Source organism: Rhinopithecus bieti, unplaced genomic scaffold (genome assembly GCF_001698545.2).
Source record: "Rhinopithecus bieti isolate Rb0 unplaced genomic scaffold, ASM169854v2 scaffold_6547, whole genome shotgun sequence".
In the NCBI taxonomy this organism is placed as follows: Eukaryota; Metazoa; Chordata; class Mammalia; order Primates; family Cercopithecidae; genus Rhinopithecus; species Rhinopithecus bieti.
Window position 1 is genome coordinate 435263 of NW_016805133.1, and position 21975 is coordinate 457237.

The 21975-nt window shown below is 42.9% G+C and overlaps 1 protein-coding gene across 2 annotated transcripts in view; it reads left to right on the forward strand.

Annotated features, from left to right (window-relative positions):
• Nucleotides 1-21975, forward strand: part of VIT (vitrin) — a 127885-nt gene that overhangs the window by 58273 nt on the left and 47637 nt on the right. For both annotated transcript variants that reach the window (XM_017871286.1, XM_017871287.1), the window contains exons 5-7: nucleotides 7744-7877; nucleotides 11494-11571; nucleotides 19653-19844. In XM_017871286.1, coding sequence (XP_017726775.1) covers nucleotides 7744-7877; nucleotides 11494-11571; nucleotides 19653-19844 — 404 coding nt within the window. The remainder of the gene's footprint in view (nucleotides 1-7743; nucleotides 7878-11493; nucleotides 11572-19652; nucleotides 19845-21975) is intronic.

The following is a 21975-nucleotide window of genomic DNA, read 5'->3' on the forward strand; positions in this document are numbered from 1 at the left end:
AGGAAAAAAATGCTCATCACTGGCCATCAGAGAAATGCAAATCAAAACCACAATGAGATACCATCTCACACCAGTTAGAATGACGATCATTAAAAAGTCAGGAAACAAGTGCTAGAGAGGATGTGGAGAAATAGGAACACTTTTACACTGTTGGTGGGACTGTAAACTAGTTCAACTATTGTGGAAGACAGTGTGGCAATTCCTCAAGGATCTAGAAGTAGAAATACCATTTGACCCAGCCATCCCATTACTGGGTATATACCCAAAGGATTATAAATCATGCTGCTATAAAGACACATGTACATGTATGTTTATTGCAGCACTATTCACAGTAGCAAAGACTTGGAACCAACCCAAATGTCCATCAACGATAGACTGGATTAAGCAAATGTGGCATATATACACCAGGGGATACTATGCAGCCATAAAAAAGGATGAGTTCGTGTCCTTTGTAAGGACATGGATGAAGCTGGAAACCATCATTTTTCAGCAAACTATCTCAAGGACAAAAAACCAAACACTGCATGTTCTCACTCACAGATGGGAATTGAACAATGAGAACACTTGGACACAGGAAGGGGAACATCACACACCGGGGCCTGTCGTGGGGTTGGGGGAGGGGGAAGGGAAAGTATTAAGAGATATACCTAATGTAAATGACGAGTTAGTGGGTGCAGCACACCAATATGGCACATGTATACGTATGTAACAAACTTGCACATTGTGCACATGTACCCTAGAACTTAAAGTATAATAAAATAAAATAAAAGACTTTTTTCTTTCACTTTGACCCTTGGAGAATCAGATGACTATCTATCTTGAGAATGGTCATCTTATATAGTATCTCACTCACAGAGATTTGCTGAATTTCTCGAATTTGCATGTTGACCTCTCCAGTGAGATTGGGGGAATTTTCGTGAAATATATATCCTCACATATCTTTTCTAAGTTGCTTACTGTCTCTCCTTCTCTCTCAGGAAGGCCAAGGAGTCATAGCCTCATTTGGTTGGTCACTTGACAAAATTCCTTATTTCTCAGAGGTTTGCTTCATTTCTTCAATTCTTTTATCTTGATTTTTGTCTGACTGCATTGATTCAAAGAACTGGTCTTCAAGCTTGGAGATTCTTTCCTCAGCTTGGTCTATTCTGTTGTTAATGCTTCCCAATGTATCATGAAATTGCTGGAGTAAATTTTTCAATCTCAGAAGTTCAGTTTGGTTCTTTCTTAAAACGGCTACATAGTCTTTCAAGTCTTGGATCGTTTTATTGGCTTCCTTGGGTTGGATTTCAACTTTCTTCTGAATCTTGCTGCGCTTCCTAGCCCCACAGCTTCTTCACTCACATCTTCCTCAGGTCCTGTTTAGGACTAAGAGCTAGTCCTGGCACTCAGCAACTTCATGCAAGGTTGCTGGCTTCCTCCTTTTTTCACCTCTGCGTCCGCATTGCCTCTCTGTTGACTTTCAGTGTTTTCTCTCAAAACATCTGTTCAAAGTGTGATGGTTTACTTGATATTTGGTTTTTCTGTGAGAGAAGCACTTCCCAGCTGTGTAGTCAGTCATCTTGTCCCCCTCCCTGAAAAATGTACAAACTTAACTGAGCATCCTGTGTTTTCTCCGTCGACCTTACTGTGGAGGGATGACCTGGAAGTCATGCATGGTCCTGCATCTTTCATCATAGCACTCCATAAAAAAGGACAACTGACTTCTCTTTATGCTTTGATGGGGATAGGAAGAGAATTTTACTCTTTCATATTCATGACAAGGAATCTGAAGTTCTTGATGATATAAACTCATTTTTTCCACCTGTATGTGCTGAGCAAGGAAATTATGGAGATGTTACCAAGGAAGGCCCAAAAGTTTGGAGGAAGAAATATCACAGCTGTGATGATGGATTGGAGAAAAATGAGGATGGAGAAAGTGGAGAAGGGTGACAGGTATTACCACTTGGTCAGCTGTTGGTCTGGGATCTAGCACAGAAGACAGGAGTCATGGCATGCTTTGGACTAAGTCAATACCTAAATGAAGATACCATAACAGAATCCTCATACCACTGTTGCTTAAGTTTATAGTCAAAACGTAGATAAATGCATGCTTACTTAACATCTTTGGAATTAAGACTAGCATGTATGTGTCAAGCACTTTACCTTCTTTTTATTATTTAATCCTGACAATAATTCCTCTATGCAGTTTCTACTACTCATACGCACATCTTAAAGAAGAAGGTAGGTTGAATCACTTTTCTAAAGCCATGCTATTAAAAAGTATCATAGTGGGGACTCAAACCCAAGTCCAGCTGACTGCAGCACCTGTACTCCTAACTGTTGCCCAGGACAGCTTTGAGATGTGACTCGGGAGTCAGCACTTGCCTACTGGATGCTGGATAAAGTTTCTGAATTATTCAGACTTCTGGTATCTTTTTCCTTTTCTTATTTGCACATAAGTGGGTTGATTGTTCAGTTGTACCTCTGCGACGGAGTGAAAATATATAAAATTCATTCTATTTCAAGGTTTCCAGTTAGTAGACTCCGAAATTTGAAGGAGCAGTAAGACAAAAACTATGCACAAAATAAAGTTTAAGAAGTCACTAGTAGATTTCACTGGCTACACTAATCTTTTCCCCATTACTGCAGAGAGGCGAGGAGCAAACTGGTTTTTCAATGGGAATGGGACTACAAAAGCTCTATTAAGGATAAGTAGTAAAACATTAAAGAAAAATGACACCAAAAGCTGTTCCATAACTCCAGACTATGGAATAAAATCACTGAATATGAAAATCGCTATTTCATAACTTCAGACTATGAAATAAAAATATTTTGCTTTCACCCTGAAATCAATTTCATACTAAAAAAGTTATACAAATCTACACACACAAGTGTTTGCACACCCATGCATGCCTTCCACACATACTTCCAGCTCACAGCACCATCAGCCCTCTCCAGTCTGTGTCTTTGTACACACTCCAGTGTCTGTGTAGAAAGTGACATCTGCTGCAAAGGGTGAGCCTGTCTTAAGGTTGCCTGTGTATTTTCAATTTTGATCCTAGGTGATTTGTTCTTGCTTCCTCTGGCGCTTGCTGGGTCTCTCTTGCACTTCCATATTTCCGAGGCAGCATAGAGCCACAAGAGTAAATTTGACCTCACCAAAGATGACATTAAAATAACATGTATTTTAATGTTATTTAAATTAAATAACATTAATTTAATTTAAATTAATGGGTGTGGTGGCTCACGCCTATAATCCCAGCACTTTGGGAGGCCGAGATGGGCAGATCATGAGGTCAAGAATTCAGGACCAGCCTGGCCAACATGGTCAAACCCCATCTCTACTAAAAATACAAAAATTAGCTGGGCATGGTGGTGCACGCATGTAATCCCAGCTACTTGGGAGGCTGAGGCAGGAGAATCGCTTGAACCTGGGAGGCAGAGGTTGTGGTGAGCCAAGATCATGCTATTGCACTCCAGCCTGGGTGACAGAACGAGACTCTGTCTCAAAAAAATAAATAAATAAAATAAAATAAAATAATATGCAATCTTTTGCACTGTGATTCTCTCCTTCTAACAGCATCTCACCATTATGAGACTGTTGTTAGTATCCTCATTTATAATATAAGAAACTGAGGCATCCAAAAGCTAATTAAATTCCTAGTTAGGGCCGGGCACAGTCGCTCTATCCTTAATAGAGCTTTTGTAGTCCCATTCCCATTGAAAATGCCTGTAATCCTAGCACTTTGGGAGGCCAAGGCGGGCTGATCACCCGAGGTCAGGAGTTCAAGACCAGCCTGGCCAACATGGCAAAACCCCATCTCTACTATATACAAAAAAATTTAGCCAGGTGTGGTGCCTTATGCCTGTAATCCCAACACTCTGGGAGGCCAAGGTGGGCAGATCACCTGAGGTCAGGAGTTCAAGACCAACCTGGCCAACATGGTGAAACCCTATCTCTACTAAAAATATGAAAATCAGCCGGGTGTGGTGGTGGGCACCTATAATCCCAGCTACTCAGGAGGCTGAGGCACAAGAATCGCTTGAACCCAGAAGGCAGAGGTTGCAGTGAGCTGAGATCGTGCCACTGTACTCCAGCCTGGGTGACAGAGTGAGACCCTGTCTCAAAATAAACAAATAAATTCCTAGTTAGATCCACATTGAGGATTAAAACTCATGCCCCCTTACTTCCAGCCTGGAGCCCGGGTGATATATCTACATAAGAACTGGGGAGTCCCAGCACTGCTTAGTGTACAAAGTGAGGACTCAAGCAGGGTGTAGACTTTACAGTAGTGAAAGTTGGGAAACGCTTTATGGTGGAAGGATGTGCCCTGTGGAGAAAATAAGAAGGGCATTGACAGGACCAAGGCTCTATAATTCCAGCATTTGGGTTAGAGTGTAGGAACTTGGTGGGAAAAATATAAATGAGGGGAGAGGGGCAGAAGAGAAGAGCTTGATTTGCTTGTTTTGCAAAAAACAAGATTTGCTGCTTGAGCAACTGAGTGCCACTGTGACTTCCCGGACCAGTGACTGATAAAGTGGAAAATCTATTTGGAAAGAGTTACCACTATTCATAGGGAGGATAAATACAAGTCTTAAGGGGAAACAGGAATTTTGGAAGCTATCCGTTTTGTTTTTCACAAACAGTGCAAATCTGTTTTCAGAAGGCAGGATTTAAGATACAGACAACATGAGCAGAAAGTACATTGGGGACCTATAGCCACTGTCCTGCCAGCGTCCCAACAGTCAGAAGTGGGAGACTGGAGACAGTATACTTCGGTTTAGAAACTCAGATTAATTTGCATTAAAGGGTTTAATGTATATTCTATATCATGCTCAGAAGTCTTAGTACAAGAAATTCCCTTAATTCCTTCAAACCAAAGGGATAATGAACACATTTGAGGCATCATATTTTGGCTCAGGATTATCCTAAACTAACTCTTACGTTTAAAGCGGAGCCAAGTGCAGGGGAGAGGAGCGATTTCTCTGAGAAGGTACAATGAAAAGACCAACTCCATGCGGGACACTCTTCACGCTGATCTCTGACCAGTGCCCACCCTCAGAACAGCAGCCATTCGACACCTGGCCTAGTGGCAAACTATCCCTTCTCGCTGAGCCAAGGAACTGACCCTCAGTTATCCCAGTCCCCTGGCACCAGAATCAGGGAGGAGGTGAACATCAAGGCCATGCTCAGCACCATGCAGGGCACCTGAGGAATGCAAGGAAATGGAACTGGATTTGCTTTTCCAGAGAATATCTATGAAGTGCCTACATCTGAGTGATACAAATGATGAGGTGGTATTTTTAGTAGAGACAGGGTTTCACCACGTTGGCCAGGATGGTCTTGATCTCTTGACCTTGTGATCCAACTGCCTCGACCTCCCAAAGTGCTGGGATTACAGGCGTGAGCTGCCGCACCTGGCCTGCACTGGGTCATTTTTAAAAATTTATTTAATAATTAGAATTTTCAGTCTGAATCAGTGGCGTGCTGGTAAATGTTTAACAACGAGCTCTCTAATGCAGGGAGGAGATGGGCTTGGCTTGTTAATTGCAAGCTACCAATGTCAAGCCAACGAGCTCACCCAATCCTGAAAGCATAAGAATTGGCTTTCACAGAGGGTATGTTAGTTCAACCATTGTGGAAAACAGTGTGGCAATTCTGCAAGACCTAGAGGCAGAAATACCATTTGACCCAGCAATCCCATTACTGGGTATACACCCAAAGAAATACAAATCATTCTATTATAAAGAAAAATGCATGTGTATGTTCATTGCAGCAGTATTCACAATAGCAAAAACATGGAATCAGCCTAAATGCCCATCAATGATAAACTGGTTAAAGAAAATATGGTACATATATACCATAGAATACTATGCAGCCATGCAAGGAATGAGATCGTGTCCTTTGCAGGGACATGGATTAAATTGGAAACCATTATCCTCAGCAAACTAACACAGGAACAGAAAACCAAACACCACATGTTCTCACTTATACATGGGAGCTGCTGATGAGAACACACGGACATATGAGTTGGGGAACAACACACACTGGGGCCTGTCAGAGTTGGGGGTGGGAGGAGGGAGAGCATCAGGAAGAATAGCTAATGGATGCTGGGCTGAATACCCAGGTGATGGGATGATCTGTGCAGCAAAAACACCATGGCACATGTTTATTTATGTAACAAACCTGCACATCTGGCACACGTACCCCTGAACTTAAAATAAAAGTTGAAGAAAAAAAAATTGGCTCTCAAAAGCAGCTGTCCATGGCACCTTCTTATGTGGAAACATAAAATGCTGTCCTTTCCATAAGGAATATTTGCATTTCGTTGAGAGACAAACTCCAGAAATTTTTAGGAAATAGTACAAGACGGAACAAAATCAGAGTTTAAGTTGTGAGAATGAGATTCTAAGGAGGGAAGGAGGTAGCAAAGTCATGTCAGAATCTGTGGGGAAGGAGAAATGGGGAACTCACTGCCCTTTGACAGCAGCACAGGCCTGATCAGGCAGAGGGAACCAGGTCTTCTGGGGTGAAACAGCAGCATCGTCAGAGCCGTGGGAATGGCTGAAACCAGCCTGCCTGTCATCGAGACATATGAGGGAACTCAATCACAGAGAGCCCTGAGAGAAGAGAGCGAGTGAGGAGGAGTTGGTTTCGGCAGGTGCCTGTGCTTTGAACCCTTGAGATGTAGATGGGAGCAAGAGGGACAAACTGCGGACTTAAGGTCAGTTCAACCTGGGTTCAAATCCCTCTTGCAATTTACTAGTTAGAAAATCCCAGGTGAGTCATGCAACCTCACACAGCCTGTTTCTATGGAATGAATGGGAATAACAGCATTCCCTCCACTCCACAACTCAGGTTGGCTGGGAGAACCCAGTGGGACCCCATGTGTGAGAACAGTTGTAAAGCAATTAAGTGCTTTACATGTCGAGTATTATTACCACTTTCTTTCCTTCCAGGTCATTGGGAGGTTGAGGGTTGAATGTTGTTGACTCATCAGGAAGGTGGGAGGGCAGGAAATGGCAACTCTCACTCCTGGAGGGAAGGAAGGGTATTGATGGGGAGAAATCAACATCTCCCCCGTGCTATAAATTACGGATACCCAAAGGAGCCATGCATGTTCGGCTCTGGGGCAAGAAATGACAACGTAAACGTGCAATTTAGCAACCAGATGGAGACTCTGCCTAACATCAAAGGAAAGACATTCATATGTCAGTCACTATCCCATCAGGCTCTAAAACCTCGCAAAATCCTAGAAATTAAAGAAACTATTTTCAGTCATTGGGGGATGCTTTTTTTAATGAGTTTAACTCAGCTGCACACCTTTCCTCCCTGACCCAAAATAAAAGGAGTGTTTACTTTTCATCATTTTCTATCACCCTTTGAAATAACTAAATTCATTCCACGCCATCCCAAAACCAAATTGCAAACTGTCAAGAAAGAGGCTTTACTTAAAAGAGCTAGTGAGAATGAGAAAACCAAGGAAAAGAAATTTGAGGCATGGTGGCAAAAAGAAATTCCTGACTGACAGAACAATCAGCTCCTGTAAGAAGAAAGAGAAGGACATTCAACTTGGAGCTCAGATGCTGAGCCTGGTGGTAGAGACACCATTCTTGCGGGTTGGGCTTCACGTCAAGGTAAACTTTGCTTAATCTCGCTGCTTTCCTATGTCTAAATAAACATGGCAACTGGTTTGCTTGTCTGTTGATCATGTCAACAAATATTTCTCTTCTTTCTTCAGAAATTATTTTTTCTCTTCATAGTGGTGTGCTTGATAATTCAGGAGGGAAAATACTTGTTCGGAAGGTTGCTGGACTGTCTGGTTACAAAGGGAGTTATTCCAACGGTGTCCAATCGTTATCCCTACCACGATGGAGAGAATCCTTTATCGTCTTAGGTATGACCACACAGTGGAGAAACGCTGCTAAACCTACCACAAGATGAGATGTGCTTCTTTTCATTGTGCTGTTGGTTTTTGTTTATGGCCTGCCTCATTTCATAAAAATCTGAAGCATTCGTTTTTCTGATAATTAGAATCATGAAATAATAAATTAGAATTACATGATAAATCACCACAAAGTCAAATCTGAAAATACTAAAAGGCTCCAATTGCTTGTTTTAATTACACTGCAGCTAGCTGTAAGTCTAATCAGATTTTTAATTACCTTAATTACATTTAACAGCTTGGGTTTTTAAACCAGTCCTTTAGTTATGCCAAATGTGCCTCATGTCTAGAACCTCATTCCTTGAGATTTCTGGCAAGTGGATAGATAGATATTGTCACAGCATATCCGTTGTGTCATACACAATGGCCATATCAAGAGGCATATAATGGCAGTCTGTCCCATTGTTGGTGATGCTAAGTTTGATTCATTTGATACTTTAGCATATCTCTCCATGGCAAAGATACCTTGTAATGAATAAGCATCTGTAGGATGATGCTTTAACATGCTCGAGTAGCTTGTTCCTCAACAAATTTCACCCAATGATTTTAACATCCATTGCTGATCCTCACTGTAGCAAGTATTACATTAGTAATTGCAAAATCATAATTTTTTCTAATTCTGTTATTCCTTCCACATTTATTAGCTAGTGTTCTTATACAAAGAAGAGTTTCCTTCCCCCTCTGCACCTATTATGTTTAAGTGGACTACGGACTCGTAGATTGTTTCTAAAAATATAATATAATGTTATCATCTATTATCTTTATTTTTCTTTTTGGTGCTCATATTTTCTGAGATTGCCCAGTGGGAGCCCTTCAAGCTTTTGACGTGTTCACGGTAGTACCTGAGTACAAGACAATATTCTTTGCTCACCTTATACTTACCCTACTCCAGACCTGAATCTCCCATTTTCTCTGAGGATGTTCCATGGGATTTTAAACTAGATTGTAGCCAATTTCCTGGCCTCCCAACAAAATTAGGCACGTTGGGACTGTCCTGAGAAGGAGCCACTTATAGCAAACCAACTGAACCGGGAAGAGAGAAATGTTTCATAAGATAGTAGGTCTTCCAATCTGGGTGGTTTTCTAGCACTGCTAGGCATCCCATGCCTCAAGCCCCTTCTGTCCTCCACTGATTACAGTCATAGCAGGACAACAAACAGACCTTTTACTATTCTTCTCAACTTGAGCAATCCCTGTTTCCTTTTGCCTGCCAAATTCTACACACCCACAGTTCAAATTTGACTGATTTCTTTGTCAGATAGTGGAAGAGGATCAACTGCAGTACTGCAGGGTTTTTGCCTTGTAACAAAAAATTCACAACAGGAGCCATATAAAAATGCTAATGTCTAAAATGCAAATATGTTGAGATAGAGGGAAATATAATCTCCACATAGGTGTTCACCAAGTAGATCCTGGCTGAATAACAGCATTTCAGCCTTAAGTGCTCAGTCTGCAATCCAAGAATCTCAACAGAGGTTTAAAAGAAAAATTAATTCTGTGGCAGTAGAGATGTTTTGGGCTTTTTAAGTGAAAATCAATCTGCTGATATTATTCCCTGTAAATCTCGACTTCCATCTCCCCTCATTCGACCTAGTGACATTTAACCGAAAATACTTTTTGCCAATGATAATAAACATTTGTGCTTCTGCAATGGCTCGGAAGCCTCTCTTGAATGGATGAGTTAGGAGCTCACTGCAGCATAAGGATTGATAACTGACGGGCAGCGAAGGAATGCTTCCCATTATTCAGAGGTTCATGGCCCGCAAGTTTAACTGCATCATGTGCGAATCCTCTTCTGAAGGCTCAGATGCCGCCATGATCTTTCTCTAGGTTTTTATTTCTAAGTTTCATATATCCCTGAGCTCCTTAACTAATTCACTTTGGTGGGTAAGAGGGGGAGCGAAAGAGGAGATGTAATTTACAGCCCTCATGATCTTTACACAGTCCAGGGATATCAAATGTCAGTGAGGGACCCCCTAATACTTCCCTTTTATTCTTTGATCCACATTTCAGGGAACTGAGCTCATGCTCCTTTTCCTTCTGAATAGAAACAGAAAAAAAAAAATCAGGTTTTAGATCAATAAATAGAGAGAGAAGATGTCTCTTCTTTCTGCAGATAGTGTGGTCCACAGCCATGGGGCCCTCCCAGGGCCTAAAATAACCTCAATCATTGTCATTTGGAGCTGGCCTCAACATTGGTGGAGGACTTGGAAATGCCAAGTCCTATTCCCCAGGTGATTTTAATGAGGTGAAGTAATGCAAGTAAGCCCAAACACGTGGCACTTACAGGTAACAACAGCATACATTTTTGCATCTCTATGGAGATATATAGTTCCAAAACATTTTAACATTTTTTTTCCATTAGATGTCTACAACTTCATGTAGTTATTAGGGCCATGTCATTATTCCTGTTTTCTAAATGAAAACACAAGAGCCTCAAAAGTTGGGGCAGTTAATTAAAGGTAAAATAGAAACAGAAACTTAGATTTCCTTACTCCTAATCCCAGGTTCTTTCTGAGATCTGTTATTCTTTCTGCTTCATGACCCTACAATCCCTGGGCCAGTAGGATGGTTGGCCAGATAGTGCCCTAGATCCTCCTCCACCCACCTAGGTTCTCCGTGCAACACTGCTTACCATCTTCACATCCTGTAAAAGTATTCCCTGCAGATGGGAGAAGAAATGCTTTCATTGCCAGATGTAATATTGGCTAATAGGTAGTACCGCTACCAAGGTATTTTAATTTTAACAGAGATCTAAGCTTTAAGATATTCCCCCGCTGAATAAATACTTCTCAAGCAACTACTTCATGCCAGGAAAAAACTGCTTTGAGCTCTGAAAATTCAACAGTTACCAAGTCAGACAAATGACTTGCCTTCAGGGGGCTTACTATATTCCAGTGGCACTCTCACTTACTTGTGGAACAAAGCCCATATGGTGGAATTTCAGGCATCCTTTTATGGAAAGAAGAAGACTTTGGCAATTTTTTTATGCTTCTTTTTTTCCCTAATAGACATTACCATTCCTCCTCCTTGCCTAGTAGCTACCGTGTCTCCCCCTGGGTGAGCAACACATGGTTATTTTCAAGGTTGACCTATATTTACCTACTTTTAGGTTTTTCTGCTGCTATGAAATTCAAATGAATCCCACAGGGTCTGTGAAAGTGAGAGGTAGGCAGCCTATGACCAGAGCACTCCATCATCTCAAAGGAGAGTATGTGGAAGGCTTTCCCGTTCACCTACTGATATAATTAAACATTCGAAGCCACACAGATGAAAACCTTCACTTCCATGTCCCATCTTCACAGGTGAAAGAAGGATTGCTGATGTTAAGCAACTCTGAGTCATGAAGATCTGGTTGCTTCCATTCTAATAGTAATAAAACACAAGCTATATATGAGAACAAAATGCCACTTGACATTCTCGTTGTAATCAACAATTCAGCATGAGGGAGACTGATTTTATTGAACTGAAGAGAGATAAATTGAAAGGAGGGAATCAACTTAGTACAGAACCATCTAAAACCTCTAGCTCTAGAAATAAATCTCGTTTTCTTTTTTCTTTTTTGCAGAAAGCAAACCCAAAAAGGGTGTAACCTACCCATCAGCTCTTACATACTCATCATCCAAAAGTCCAGCTGCCCAAGCAGGCAAGTGCTCACATGTGATTGAATCTAAACCTTCTGAGTCCATAAACGCGCGATGTGTTTTGGGAGATAGTGGAGAAATTAACATCTTAACTGGTCAAGCTCCACTGGTTCTGGCAATATTTTAACAGATGCCGGGAACATGGGCACAGAAATCAATGAGATCAGATGGCTGGGGCTGAAGAGTGAAAGCTTTATTTTTTGTTTTTACAATTCCGAGATTGTGTCTCTATATTTGTGCCATTTTCATTTAGATTGACTGTTGCCTTGAGTTTTATTGTACTGTTACTTTAGAAAATGACATGACATTCTGTCCAGAAATGTTTCCTGGCAGCTAAAAGGAAAAAGGCTGTATCTACTTACGTATGAAATGAAGAGAAGCAAAGAGAACGAGGTGGTTTATGTGATAACAGCAAGCTGCTAATCCAAATAACCCAGGCCAAAAATATACTGTCTACAGGGCTGTGCCAACTCAGCTTCCATGTGAACCACAAAAGGGGGTATCGGTAGACCTCAGGCCAAAAAATACCATTTTCCAGGTTTCTGTGTTAAATCAAGAACTGTACTATGCATTATTGTGTCTCCAGAGGCGTTCTGATTTCCCACACAAAGAGAAACTGTGAGTTGCTTTATAATGGGATTTTGCATTGCTTCCAGAAACTTGATGGGCTAGCTAAAACATTATGAGCCTGATAGTTCGGGTTCTATTCATGTACTTAAGGTGAACATGGTTTAAGGATAGCAGTAGAACTTAGCACTTATTGAGCATTTGCTGTATGCCAGGCATCATTCCAAGAATTTTACCTGATCATTGCGTTTAATCACCGTAGACCACCTTTGGCCTATACTATTGCTCTGGTTGAGGAAAATGCAGCACAGAGAAGTTAAGTAAATTACCCTCCATCAAACAGAAACCCCTCTCTAAACCATCATTCTAGATTTTATTGTTTTTTCTTTTTGCTTTTTTTTTTTTTTAAGACGGAGTCTTGCTCTGTTGCCAGGCTGGAGTGCAGTGGCGCGATCTCAGCTCACTGCAACTTCCGCCTCCCAGGTTCAAGCGATTCTCCTACCTCAGCCTCCCGAGTAGCTGTGACTACAGGCGCCCACCACAATGCCTGGCTAATATTTGTATTTTTAGTAGAGACGGGGTTTCACCGTGTTGGGCAGGATGGTCTCAATCTCTTGACCTCATGATCTGCCCGCCTCGGCCTTCCAAAATGCTGGGATTACAGGCATGAACCACTGTGCCTGGCCCATTCTAGATTTTCTTATGCTAATAGTATGTATATGGATCCCTGATTTTCCTGATTTGAGGAGCCTTAGTATACAAATAAGGAATTTTTTTTTTTTTTTTTTTGGTCTTTTCTCTTAATTACTGCTCCAGCTCTATCTCTAATGACTTTTTAATGGATCCAGTGGTCTAGTCCTGTTTGTTTAGTTGCAAGGATAGAGCTGTTCCCCACCTCCACCCATGAAGTGGCAGTGGGTCTGGTGCCTCATGGGCCATTTCTGAGATATCGCTTGTCCTCTTGACCTAAGCACAGAGACAAAGAATGGGTGACAGGTCTCCTTAAGTGGCTGGCATCTCTGTTGTTTCATCTGACCCTGTGGCTCTGCAGAGCCAGATGCAAAACTGATTCCTGGGTAGGTGATGTGTGTGGATATCAAATGCAAGGAGATAGTGTTTAGTTTCATCCTGGCACCCTCTTGTTGGGCCAGAAATCAGTGCCCCCACTCCTTTCTCCAAGATAGATACTGATGCCTGGTTCCAGCAGCCCCCTGGGGCAGCCCCTTCACACAGAGCTGTGGGAACAGCCAGGCTTCTCTTTGGCCCTCTCTGGGGTCTGAGAACTGGGATGGGGTGAGGTCGCCTTCCTCCTGGCATTTTGCTGCATGAACCCTGCTGTCCTGAGCCACTCCCGCTGCACCCCTCCCCCTCTCAGAGATCCCTAGGGCAGAAACAGTCCCCAGGTTCACATAAAGCCCACAACTTTAGGGACCACATGTCAAGCACCCCTATTTTTACCCTGAGTGGAAGAGCACTTCTAGACTCCCGGAATACACCCCTAAAACTCTGCAAGCTCTGTTGCTGTATTGCACGCCTGTGATAGGTCTGCAGAAAGATTGGTGGGAAATAAGATGCCCACCTGCCCTCCTGGCAGGTCCTCACAGTCTTGACGAATGACTCTCTTAAAGCACCTTCATTTGGCTTGGGTATGACAGTGTGAAGGAAGGGAGGAAATATCTTCTGACTGAACACAGCACTCCCTAAAAGGTGGCTTCTGACCCCTTCCGTTCTTCAGGTCCTTTCCCTCTGTCCACTGGCCTGGGATGGGGGTGTCGGGGGTGTTGTGCAGGTTCTACTGGAAAGACCTCACCTGTAGGAAGTTCGTGGCATCTCTCCTCTTCTGGAAAGGGGTACTTGTAGCCGGGCGCAGTGGCTCACACCTGTAATCCCAGCACTTTGGGAGGCTGAGGCAGGCGGATCATGAGGTCAGATGGAGACCATCCTGGCTAACACAGTGAAACCCCATCTCTACTAAAAATACAGAAAATTAGCCAGGCGTGGTGGTGGGCGCCTGTAGTCCCAGCTACTCGGGAGGCTAAGGCAGGAGAATCGCTTGAACCCCGGAGGTGGAGGTTGCAGTGAGCCAAGATCGTGCCACTGCACTCCGGCCTGGGTGACAGAGTGAGACTCCATCTCAAAAAAAAAAAAAAGAAAAAAAGAAAAGAGTACTCGTGCCCTTCTGGCTTCAGCTTTGGGCCTGTATCTGGAAGCAGGAAGGGCCACATAACCTCCTGTGACTGTAGTCGTCTGTCTAGTACTTTCTCTGTGCCACACACCTGCACTACAGTAAGCCCGAGGCAGAGTGCCAGTATCTTCCCTTTTCAGATAAGAAAGCTGACCTTGAGAGAGGTTTAGTAACTCACCAAGGCCATAGTTCTAAGCAGCCCAAAAAATATGCAAACTTGGTATCACCTTAAAGCAGGGAAAGTAGCAGGGAAAAGAGTGTAGGGAAGAGAAACTATAGCCAAATGATAACTCAGATAATAAAAGTCTACTTGGTCTGTACGTTCTCCACAGCAGAGACAATTTCTAAAACTGCCTATTTACCCCAAGCACCATTCACCCCCAGCAAGCACTTGTTCCAGATGCCTGAGTCACTGACATCCACAAGGAGTACGGGTGGCCGAGGGTGCTTTCTGTGAAATTCATAAACTAGCAAGAGCCAAGCATTGCTGAGGTCACTTATCCCCTTTACCAAACCATTTAAACTTTTGATGTCAGTATCACTAGACATTACTATCATCTCCTTGTTACTAGATTATCTACGATGGTCAGAGTCTGAAAAATTATTTACTCCTTCATTTTGTTCATTCATTCGATATTTACATTGAGTGAGCATCACCAACGTGCAAGACCCTGAGCTAAACTACCAGCATTCCAACATAAAAGGGATTCTTGGGAATAGAAGAACCTCTCTTTGTAAGGTCTTAGTCCCCAAGTACTAAGTCCTTAGTCTTACTTAGGAGTAAGTTTTCACAAACTCAAAAACTTTCAATGAGTACAATTAAAGGAGTGGTCCCCTTGGTCTTCCTTAAACGATAAAATTCCTTTAGTCATTGGGGGAAGCAGAGAAGACGAAAGGTGAGCAACTGTTGAGGTCTCAGCATGCCCCTATAAAATGTGCCTCGTCTGTCTGAGAATATGAATTAACAGGTTAATCAGGCCAGGATGACCTCCAAAAGCATGACAAACTTCTACCATGGGAAATTATCCTCCTCAAAAAATAGAAGGCACTTTGATTTGCCCTGTACAACTCACACTGAGAACAGGCATTCCCTGAGATTTAAATGCTGTTCCCACCACCACCGCGCCCCCACTGCCCTGGCATTTAGCAACCATTAGGCAGGCAGTTGCTTTTTGGCTAGAGCCTTGAGCTAAATAAAACCAGGTAAGCGTTGGTTTGTAGAAGTTTATAAAAAAACTAGGAAGGCACATTCCTAGTATCACAGCAAGAGAAGGGAAAGTAAATCTTTGTTAGAGGCTGCTGAAGCTAGCGTGGGAAAAACCCCTCCTGCCTTCCCTGGCTGTCGGCTGAGTCCCTCGCTGTGGTTCGCAAATCAGAATTCCACGGCCCACTCTGGGTCCAGTGAGTCAGAATCTCTGCGATCAGGGCCCTGGAACCTGCATTTTAACACCTCCAGTGTGGTTCTAATGATGAGCCAGGTGTGGGGAGCTATGTGGCACTGCCTGCTACGTTTGAGAAGGTGGCTGCCTGGAGCTCTTCCAACCACGCCCAAATGAGGAATATGTGTAGCGTTTAAGAGAAGTTTTGAAATGCTTTCCCATAAAAATCTTTGAAAAGAGATCAACCCTCCATGTAGCTGAGATTGCACAAAGAAACTATTTTACTAGTTTTTTTCCGAAAGGCTCAAAAAGAACTTGGTTCCATGAAGAATGCACCTTGGATCAAATCAAGAGCATTATGTTCAGTGAGGAATTGGGAGCAATTAGGATAGGAGGAATAATTTTTCTCTATCTTCCTTTTAATATTTATTTATTTATTTATTTATTTATTTATTTTGAGATGGAGTTTCGCTCTTGTTGCTCAGGCTGGAGTGCAATGGCACGATCTCAGCTCACCGCAACCTCCGCCTCCCGGGTTCAAGCCATTCTACCGTCTCAGCCTCTGGAGTAGCTGGGATTACAGGCATGTGCCACCACCTCCGGCTAACTTTCTATTTTTAGTAGAGACAGGGTTTCTCCTGGTCAGGCTGGTCTCAAACTCCTGACCTCAGGTGATCCACCCACCTCAGCCTCCCAAAGTGCTGGGGTTACAGGCGTGTATCTTCCCTCTTAAAGACAGTTCTAATCCATAAAGGAGAGCAGGCAAAAACAACAGCCCACAGAAGCCTGTGGAAGCCCATGGCTGTTAGTTGAATTTATGACCACTTGAAAGCATCTGCATTATGAGCAAGTGGTACAAAGACTGCCCTCAGGATCTTGAGCCTTTCTCTAGCAAATCAATTTTAGCAAAGGCAAACTGAGATAGTCAGCAGCCTTGGGATTAGCCAATGGTGTGACAAAAAGATAATTCAGATTTTCAATATATAATAAGTTTTAGGTGGCAAAAAGTGTTCACTATTTGCAAGTAGAAGTTTTATTTTTAGTACATTGCAACTTCATGAATAATTTACAAGTAAAATAGATTTTCAGTTTATATATGTTTCTTTCCGAATTATTAATTACACCCTATTTCATAAAATATACAAGTGGATTTGTTAAACGGCTTTTCCCTAGATGAAGCAGGTCAAACCTGGGCCTCCATCTCCCTAAAGAGGCATTAATGCCTGGTAGCATTTACCAGAGGGTAAGACAGAGAAGTACTTTGGAGAAATTAGAAACTTCCCTAGTACTTGTTATGAAAGCTCAAACTCTTTAAAATAATGGAAATATCATAAATCAGGCAGATTCAGTTTTGCCTGAGGATGGCTTGAAGGAGGATGCTGCCAGCTCTTTAGTGATTTGTCTGGCACAAGCTACGGGCAGATTTAAAGGTGACCAACTTAGCAAGAAACAAGGCAATTGAAAGATCGGCTTCCTACCTTGACCAGCTAGTGCCTGCAAGAGCAGACCGAATGACTGAATTCCAACCCGATTCCAGGACTACCATTGGCTGACCTGCTCTCTTAAGTCAGTGCTGTGATTCCTGCAGAAGACAGCAGAATCAGGGTGGGGAAATGAGCAGGTGCTGGTGCTGGCGGTGGGTCTAAACACCCCACCACACATTTGTCTGCACCGCTTGTCCAGGACTATGATTCTGGCACTATTTTCCTGGATGTTGTACAATGTCAAAGGGGAAGGTGGATGGTTCCCACCGAGAGAGAAGCACCTTCTTATTTCAGATGTTATCTCCTTGTTCTGCTGTGCTGTGTAACAAAAATGTATCAACCCTAAGCAGAGTTAAGGACAGAGCTAGGATGCTGTGGTAAGCTGAAAAATGCCCTGGAAAAGATATCCATGTCCTAATCCCTGGAACCATTGCATGTTTCCTTTTATAGAAAAAATGTGGGGAGGCTTTGCTACTGTGATTAAGGATCCTGAGATGGTGGTGGGGTGGCTATTCTGGATTCCCCAGGTGCGCTCTAAATGCAATCACTGGCATCTTTGTAAAAGGAAGGCAGAGGGAGATTATTTCACATCCATAGAGGAGGAGGTTGTATTAGCTTGTTCTCACACTGCTATGAAGACAGTATCCAAGACTGGGTAATTTACAAACAAAGCAGGTTCAGTTGGCTTACAATTCCACATGGCTGAGGAAGCCTCAGGAAACGTACAATCATGGCAGAAGGGGAAGCAGATACGTCTTACATGGCAGCGGCGAGAGAGAGAGAGAAAGAGAGAGAAAGAGAGAGAGAGAGAGAGAGAGAGAAACTGCCTTATAAAACCATCAGAGCTTGTGAGAACTCACTATCACGAAAACAGCATGAGGGACACTGCCCCCACAATCCAATCACCTCCCACCTCGTTCCTCCCTTGACAGGTGGGGATTATGGGGATTACAATTTGAGATGAAATTTGGGTGGGGACACAGAGCCAAACCATATCAGACGTCATGTGAAGACGGAGCAGAGAAACAACGGAGGATGCTGGCCTTGAAAACTAAAGTAGCATGGCCACAAGCCAAGGAATGCCAGCAGTCAGCAGAAACCAGAAGAGGCAAGACACAGAGTCTACCCTATAGCCTCCTGAGAAAGCTCAGTGTTGCTGACACCTTGAGTTTGACCCAGTGATGCTGATGTCTGACTTGGGCCTCCAGAGAATAAATTTCTGTCATTTTAAGCCACCCAGTTTGTGGTAGTTTGTTACAGCAGCCCTAGCAGCTGATACAGGTGCACAGGGACAGAAGGTGGCATGCCCCAGTGGGGCCCTGCAGGCACAAGCAACAGTGGGTTGTTCCTTCCGAGGACTGAGGAGCTGTTTACTTTGGGGGCCATTGTGTGTCTCCCTGAGAACCCACAGTTCTCAAGACAAACTCCAATGCCCAGTGGGCAGCCACTTGTCCCCTTGCTCTAAACCTTCAGAGATATTCTCAGAGCACTAACAAACTGAGACTTGCTTTATAGGGAGTCAACTACAGCGGTGTTTAAAAGGAGAGAAGCAATCTAAATAATCACACATGGATGAAGAGCACCATTTGAAAGTAGAATCTAGGCCGAGCACAGTGGCTTGCACCTGTAATCCCAGAGCTTTGGGAGGCTGAGACAGAAGAATTGTTTGAGGCCAGGGGTTCAAGACCAGTCTAGGCAACACAGGAAGACACTTTCTCTAAAAAAAAAAAAAAAAAAAAAAAAAAAACCTTAAAAATTAGCCGGGTATGGTGGCTTGCACCTGTAGTGCCAGCTACTTGGGAGATTACTGTAGGATCACTGTACCCTAGAAGTTCGAGGCTGCAGTGAGCTATGATTGTGCCACTGCACTCCAGCCTGGGTGACAGAGCAAGATTCCATCTCAAAAAAGAAAAAAAATGTAGAATCTGGATGATCCTTACCATCCAGTTAATTTTGTTATCCTATTTTACAGACAAGGAAAAACTGGGGCCCAGAGGAGTTGACTTAGTCAAGAACCAATCTAAATTAGAACATCTAGAACATATTCTCTAAGACTAAGTCATAGTGAAAGCCCCAAATGTACCTTCTGTCTTCTATTCCAAGGCCGATGCTAATCAAAACAGCAAAAAAACAAAAACAAAAAAATATGTACATAAACCATTGCTAGTGGTGCCAGGCAAATTAATTCAGCAATTAATCATGTTCTGCCTTGTCTATGTTCTATGTTGCTATAGTTTTGACCTGTCATTTATTTTATTGCTATTGAATCTTTGGTTGATTGAGTGATTGCTCTGAGGGCATACATTCTTTCAGGCAAGCATGTGGCTGTTACCTGGGTTTCACACTTCACCATGGCTAGCACAGCTCTGTGCTCATAGCTAGTGTTCAGTCAACATTTATTTTATTTCTAGTTCTATAAGAGCCTACAGGTTATTTTGTAGGCCTGGTATAATTCCATTTTCTTACAGGTGACACCACAAAAGCCTATCAGAGGCCACCCATTCCAGCGACAACTGCACAGTCGGTCACTCTGATGCAGCTTCTGGCTGTCACTGTAGCTGTGGCCACCCCCACCATCTTGCCAAGGCCATCCCCTTCTGCTGCTTCTACCACCAGCATCCCCAGACCAGAGCCTGTGGGCCAGAGGAGCCAGGAGATGGGTCAGTAGGTAGACCACGTGTTGCTTTGTGCTAGGGAAATGGGAAATTGGGTTTTTAGAGTAACAGCTCTGTCTGAGCATCTGTCGGGCTGGGTGAATGGGGAGCACTGGAGAACTGGGCCAGGGGTATGTGATTGTGTCCACCTCCTAGATTTAAGGGAGGATATAGATTCAAAAATAGGACTGCTGTCACCGCGCTTCTGGAGATAGAATACTTTCCCATTGCAAAATCCTCATTTCTCCAAAAGCTCAGTTGAAGGGATGGTAGATTTCTATGTAAACATTGTTGGGTTTTTTGTTGTTGTTGTTGTTATTGGTTTTTAAGTGACAAATGGTATAGACTTGGAAGTCTTCAAATATTAAAAGCAAACAAAACCAAAGGAATCCCTTTAGGAAAAGTCAGATAGCTAACATTTTTATTCCTTTTCTAATGGCTTTTTGTCTTACTACTTTTACCCATTGCTCAAATCATGCTGAAGGTTTTATCAAGGTCCAGTTTATGGACCTCATCTCATACTACATCAAATAGGGCCTAAAGAGCCCATCTGATCATCTGATCTTGTTTCTGCACAGACTTATATCTACACCATCCTAAGTTAATAAGCATCTATCTCACTTCTAGAACTTTTCTAGCAAGGGGGTGAAAACTTTTGCAGCTGGAGCTCCACGATTGTCCTAGCCATGTTTTCTGAATATTTCCTACCTGGTGCCACTTTTTCCTTCCAGGAGGAAGTGCTTAGGACTTGTTCTTTTCAGGTTCACCTCCAGCTTCCGGTCACTACTGCCACATAGAATGACCCTTCCTGCCTTCCTGCTCCCAAAGCAGAGGCCAGCTACTTACCTATCCATGTTTTTATTTTAAAAATGCAAATCAGGCTGGGCGCAGTGGCTTACGCCTGTAATCCCAGCACTTTGGGAGGCTGAGGCAGGCAGCTTGAGGCCTGGAGTTCAAGACCAGCCTGGCTAACAGGGTGAAACCCCATCTCTACTAAAAATGCAAATATTAGCCAGGTGTGGTGGCACATACCTATAGTCCCAGCTACTCGGGAGGCTGAGGCTGGAGAGTCGCTTGAACCTGGGAGGCGGAGGTTGCAGTGAGCTGAGATCGCACCACTGCACTCCACCCTGGGTGACAGAGAGAGACTCTGTTTCAATAAATAAATCAATGAAAATGCAAATCAGCACTTTGAATGTGCTAGACCGTTTTTTGAACACCTTACAAATATTAGCCTATTGAATCCTCCATAACAACCCTGTGATTTATGGAAGTAGATTCATGACTTCCAATTTGAATAATCCATTGTATTGATGAGGAAACCAAGGAGTAAGGCAGTGAGGAAACCGGTTTCAGCTTATACAGCTGGGAAGTGGCAGAGCTGGAATTCAAACTCCAGCAGCCTGGCTCTCCTTTTCCTTGCAGGGGAGCATCCCTGCCAAAAATGAACACCCCAGGCCCAGGCAGATCACATCTTGGCATGATTGCTGTGGCAAAATTAGAAAGTGCTCAGTACAGCCAACTTCTTCTTGAAGAAATAATAAATAACAGAATGCATGTAGTACATGTATTCCATGTACCAGACATACTGCATATATTATCTTATTTAATCTTCTCAATAACTTTTTGAAATAGGAGTTATTATTATGCCATTTTATGGACGACTCATTGAAGAAGCTATGATACAAAGTCCCAAAATAAGAATACCGCAAAAAGAATTTTTGAACTTCTGAAATATATCAAACACTCCTCCACCATTCTGTTCCTGTTTAACTCAGGATATTAACACAGGTGGACAATACTTGATAGCAAAAGAGAAACAGGAAGGATGCTGGATGGAAGGGTTCACAGGGGTTCTGTAGCCAGAAGTTCTCCTTTCTAAAATTTCAGGCTCTTGACTTCAGATGCCTTGATTCTTTCAAAGATTTTTGAGTATCTGAGTAAATTGTTTGCTCCTGTTTTCTCCTTAGAGGACTTTAAATTCTTACATAACACATATAACTAAACATGTGGTGTATTTATTTGGCTACGCTGGGAGCTTGGAAATCTGTTGCAAGTTGGGCTCTGCTTGTGGAAAACCTAAGAAACTTGAAGTAGTGGCTCCTAACCTGGCAAAGCTTAATTATTCCTGGCTTGG